At 41.5% G+C, this 6,100-nt stretch overlaps 1 protein-coding gene across 1 annotated transcript in view; it reads left to right on the forward strand.

Moving 5' to 3' along the window:
* The first annotated feature begins 3,419 nt into the window (after nucleotides 1-3,419).
* The window catches only part of erich2 (glutamate-rich 2), a 10,326-nt gene continuing 7,645 nt past the window's right edge, over nucleotides 3,420-6,100 (forward strand). The window contains exon 1 of the mRNA XM_034614029.1: nucleotides 3,420-3,442. Coding sequence (XP_034469920.1) covers nucleotides 3,435-3,442 — 8 coding nt within the window. The 5' untranslated portion in view covers nucleotides 3,420-3,434. The remainder of the gene's footprint in view (nucleotides 3,443-6,100) is intronic.

The following is a 6,100-nucleotide window of genomic DNA, read 5'->3' on the forward strand; positions in this document are numbered from 1 at the left end:
TTTAACCGTTCCCCATTACAGAGTCATGTATGGCTGTCAGCATGCTGTTTATTGGAAACCCTATAAACTATTTATAAAAACTCGTACAGCGTGAGTCAAGTCTTCCTTTTCCACTGACAGCATCCAGAAGTGAGGCCGACTTTGACGTCTTTATTTTTACTGTTCTTTCTATTAACTGAGGGAAGGCAGAGAAATTGGGAGCTGTCTGGAGGTGGAGAAGGAAAAGGGAAAACGGAGGAGAGACATGAGAAGTAAAGGAAGAGGCGAGATGGACAGCAGATAGAGGGAAGATGGAAAAGAGGAGGAAAACAGAGGGAGAGGAAGGTGGATGATGGATGGATGGATGTGTGTTTGTGCGAAGAGAGGATAGAGGGAGAGAGAGGTGTGTGAGGGCGCCATTAAAGCCGTGTACTATAAATCTCTGACAGTGCGTGTGTGTGTAGATAACAGAGGGATGTCTCTCTCCATTCTGGCTCTGTCAGAATGATGTATGCATCCCTTTCTTCCTGCCTGCGAAATATTAAAAGGAGGCCGTGTGTGTGTGATCTCCAGCAGCATGTGGCCGACATGTTTGGTAATTCCTCACCTCTTATCTGTGCTCGCATGAGGTATTGTAGGTGGGAGACTTGTGGCTGCCTGGGAAAAGAGGTAAAACGACCCACAAACACACACACACTCACATACACGGTGACCAGAAACCAAAAATGAAGGAGTCAAGAATCGAGGCAACAGCTGACAGTGACAGCTCTGTTGATGGAGGGCTTCGTGTTTGACAGGTGTGACTGATCACATAATGGCGAGCACATTTCAGCGCTCCGCTCTTCATTTAGCTGACAGCATTTTTTCTATGGCACCTTGTGTTATGGTATCATAATCATGCCAGTGCCCCTGAAGCGCCTGAGGAATAAATCTCGATAACCCACCAACCACCACCCACCAACACATGATGCATCAGGAGATGCTGCCGCCCGGGCCTTTCTGTATCCTTCACGCTGTTTCAAATGGTCGCACAGGCTGTCACTCAAATTCCCTCATCGTTCAACTGCATCGCAGACAGGGCGAGGAAGAGGCGGATTGGAGGAGGGGAAGAGAGAGGAGGGAGAACGTGTTCCCTCAGGTGAAACCTCCCCATCTTCCCTGTCGACCCTATTGGGACTGGTGAGTGATGACCTGCTGAGGACAACTGTAAACATGTTGAAGCACTGACATTTATTTTTCTAATCTGCACTAACTAATATTATCATATAAACAATAGATGAGTTGAGCGTTTGGACCAGGAAAGGGTCCACTCATAAAAACCTTTTAGCCTCGTGTAGCTCACGGTTTTATGGCTCTCGTCAAACCAGCCACAGGAGGCAGGTGGTTTTAGCAAAGCTGACTTAACCTGCATGGCATCAAATGGTCAACTGACAAAGGTAGAAACTAGTTAGTGAACATATGGAGCATCTAACAGCTCAGATTTCTCCAGCATGTGTTGGTGGAGACCAAAAACAAAGCTAAAAGAGAGAGTTAATTTCGCTGCCAGAAATAAGGCTCCAAATGGAAGTTAATGATCTGTGCCTACTGGATGTGTACTGTTTGTACTGTACTGTTTGCTTATGCACTAATCCTAAAATGTTTTATATGAATGTGAAAGCTTTGTACAGCTTGTTGTGATGGCCTTAAGTGGACAAAGAAAAAAAGAGAATGGATGAATTAATTTTAATTAGGAAGAAAAATTAGGATATGTAAGATGTAATACGAGTATACATATCAAATCTGATTTAATACATCTGCCAGGAGGTTTGTTCGTTGGTTTGTTTGTAAGCAAGATTACGCAAAAAATATTTGACGGATGACCATGAACCTTGTTGGAGGGATGCAGTATGGGTCTGGGAAGAATCAAATAACTGCATATCCAGGATTTTCTCTTTTTAATTTCCTTGACATTGCCAGATAGGGTGAAAAAATCGGACATGTTTAAGGGAGGGATATTTATGAGTTTGTGCAACTTATTCTAGTTAGGGCCATTGTTTGGGTATGATTTATACTTTTGATTGACAGTGCTGTCATTCTGTCAACATAAACAAACAAGCCATCAGTAGTCCACTGTTACAGCCCAGTTTGGGTTTAGGAGTAAGGGAAGCAACACAGCACCGATGGAATCTGGCAATGCTGCCTTTTATTGTAATAGTGCTACAAATGATTTGCATTGACAACAGTGAACAAAAGTACTACACAAATCATAATCAAACAAAAGACAAGCCCTCTTCCAAAACCCTGGCCCTACTCCCCTGACTGACGGTTTCACACAAAAGATTAACTGTCTGCTAATTAAACTAAACTATCCTTCATATAAATAACTAAAACTTTCAGGCCGCCACCCATCAGGCCTAGTGAACTAACAAAAGGAGGCTAAGTGAAGTGTACAATGACAATAATGAAAATGAAAATAACAAACTAAACTATAGCCCAGCAAACAAACCCTTATCACAGAACATATGACTCACAAGTTGATTCTGATTTTAATATCTCATCTATTATGAAACAGTAACGTCACACACCCTTAAGGTATTTCCTTGCTCACCTGCAGGGATCTAATGGTTCAGCCTGCTGCAGTAATGCATCAGTGTTTACTCAGTGCACTGTGACATGACTGCTGGGTGTGGTTACAGGTGCGCCAGAGTACACAGATACTCTCCCAATGTGAAATAACCACTATGGATCCAATTATGGAGGATGACAGGATGTTCATGGACTCTAAGGGGGCATGTGCATGAGGAATAGAGTCATAGAGCAGGAGTGAGAGAGAAGGAATGCCCACTTTCAAATGTTCTCTTTTTTCCCATAAAGGTCATAAAGCCGCCTTATGGACCTGGTTTATGGTGCATTCTATTCTCCCCTGTCACTTTTATCTTTTCTCTGCTCGTTTACCCTTTAGTCAAATTGAACCACATTTTAATTGCTCCCTTGCACTCTTAAATGATATGAATATGTATCTGTTGTTTAATAGTTAATAGATTTTTACTATGATTATTCTTAAAGATGCTGGCGTTTTTAAAATTCCCAGCACAAACAGTTTTGTTTTGAACATTGGATGGCCTCTTGTGGGACAGGTTTCATGCAATGCAATCGCCATCACATATTAACTGATCAGTTTTATTTTCTAATAACAAGACTCCATGTATTTTTTTGACTTTTTTCTCATCTCCGGGCTCCCCCCCCCCCCCCAAGCTGATTCTTTGATCAAATGAGCCCATATTGAGGGTTCATTGACTGCACTCATTACATGCTTGTTCATGGAAATAGCTTCCTCTATGGATGGACGGCCAGCGGAAACGACAGAGGCAGAAAATGAAGCGAGGAAAACACTGGATAGGCGAAAGCGAGAGGCAGCTGGATTGAACGGAAGGAAGAAGAGTGGAATGAAAAAAACAACAACCCTGAAATGGGTGATGGGTTGGTGAGAGACAGAGATGGAGTGAGGAAAGAAAATGAAGAAATACAGAGTTGATGAGTGAGGAAGTGATGAATGGGCTGAAAGTGAGACAGATGGGCCGGCTCATCAGTGAGCTGTGTGGCAGAAAAATGGAGAGAGTGAGTAGAAGAGTGCCTACGAAGCCAAAGATGATGATGATGACATGGAGAAAGACACACACACACACACACACACACACACACACACACACACACACACACACACACACACACACACACACACACACACACACACACACACACACACACACACACATGCTTAATAAAAGTGCCCAGAGGCAGGAGTCATCCTCCTTAATAGATTTCACATTAAGATTAAAGCGTGTGTAATGATTTAAATATTAACAGCAAAACCCTTTGGCTCATGTCATGAAGACACAAACTAGAGAAAGATTTAATAGATCAAATACAATAAGCCAATGTCACTGCATTTCTATTCACATGTCTGCCCACACAATTAATTTGGGAAATAAAATGATGGCGGTAAAGAAGACAGAGGGGTTAAGACCATTTCCTTTATGCTTAAATGGAGGAAATAAAGAGATAAATGTGAATGAAATGCGAGTGTGTGATCTGGGAGAAGTCATCTGACTGTTTGTGAGATTTTTCACGGTAGAGCTGCAGTCAGTGGTCAGTGTTGGTGAAATGCTAGTTGGATTAACAGTTTCATGATTTCCTCATAGCCTAGAAGAAATATTATGGTTTGTTTTTGCTTGTTCATGATAAGTTTCCTGGAAATCTATTCGAATGCATGTTTTTATTATGGATCAGCAGGATCATGCTTGTGGCAGTAAATCTATATTACCAAACATGCAAACAAGTGCATTTACAAATGCTTTCATTGAATTCTTTTGCATGCAATTAATTATCTACTCACACTTACTCTTTCCCCCTTATGACATTTTGTCCCAAATAGTTCATAGAGTTTGATGAGAACATCCAAACTCATGTCTGTATAGTAAATATGAAGCCACAGGTTGACAAGGGTTAGTTTAGCTTGATATAAAGGTAGGAACAGGGTGAAACCAGCTTTGTTCTGTCCAAAGATAACAGCAACACAGCTTCAAACTAAACTTGTCAGCTTTATACTGCTCTAACAAATGGGCCATAACAAGTTAATTAAGCTGTTTTCAGACATGAAGTCTGGGAAATGTTTGGAAAATTCTGACATTTTCCAGACTTTACCTGTCACATATGAAGAAGCTAGCAGGAGATTTGTGCTGATGACGCAGCCTACGAATTCCACTACGGAAATCACGCATTTTAATTCACAGCTCATCAACACGAGCTTTGGCCCTTATCGCCAAGTATTTCCATTTTGTCATCTTTGATGATGTGTTTGGCCAATTTTTTTCATAATGAGATATTTGTTATCTTTATGTTTTTTTTCGGTTTTACATCCGTCGCATGTTAGAAACATCATCAAACAAAAATTGTCTGGAGCAACTGACTTGGACATTTATGTTCAAATCTCTCTGGGAAATGTCAGGAAGGTAAGTGCATGTCTGAAGCATTAGTGAGATTTAGGTTACCTTCGAACAGAGCCAGGCTGTTTCCACTCCCATTACTGAGCGTAGCTAATCACCCATCTATTACCATAGACACACAAGAGTTGTCATTCTTCTTCAACTGTTAACAAGAAAAGCTGTTGCAGTGTTTCTAAAAGCTGGGTTAGTTTAAACATGTTTGTTAATGGCATACAAATGTGCAATGTTATATAACTGGTTTTGTAGCTATTTTTCATGTTATTTCTCTTTTACGGGGTTTGTCTGGTTTCCCTTCATTGTAATATGCTGTCATGGCTGGTTGAAACAACAACATAGGCCACTACATGCTGACCCAAGTGGAACATACCAGCCTTTGCTTTGAAAAAGATGACGAGTGTCCTAATAGATTCAATGAAAACATCATGGAATATCAATAGGAATTACACTTTCTGTAAATGACATAGAATTCATTCAGTGTTCACTCAATCTGTATTTGAAACAGTTAGTTCCGGAGCAGCGTGTGCTCTGGTCTTTTCGTCTTTGTTTTGATTTGTGACTCACAATTACATCACACACACTTTAATTAGCCCCACTTGGCCCTCAGAATGGAAAAGTGAAATTTTGTCCAGCAAATAAATCAATACTTTTAACACCCCATTCTCACACCTCCACTGTCCCGTTATCGGGCCGGTTGGTGACATCATCACCCAGCGTTCGGCTCCACCCCTCTACCTCTCTCTTTCTGTTATACAAGACACACACATCCATCCACACACACGCGCGCGCACACACAAACACACAGAGCCATAATGGAGCAATTATCCTCTCCAGCTCCGATCTGCTCCTCTGATTGTAATTTGCATTTATTATTAGCCTTCAGCCTGCCAGAGGCTGTGAGGCGTGAGGATGGATCGTCATACACCACATCACACTGATAGACCTGCACAGATGCTTCATAAACATGTGTGCCCGAGGACACATCAACATGAGCCACATATACATACAAACCCACAAACATGCACCTCAATACCGCCTCATTATGACAGCGTGATGTTGCTTCATTTTGTTATTGCTGATCCTTGTTAATGATGGTACAGCGGGGACAGTATGTTCAGTGGTTCTCTATCGTAGTAATA

This window comes from Hippoglossus hippoglossus, chromosome 17 (assembly GCF_009819705.1).
Source record: "Hippoglossus hippoglossus isolate fHipHip1 chromosome 17, fHipHip1.pri, whole genome shotgun sequence".
In the NCBI taxonomy this organism is placed as follows: Eukaryota; Metazoa; Chordata; class Actinopteri; order Pleuronectiformes; family Pleuronectidae; genus Hippoglossus; species Hippoglossus hippoglossus.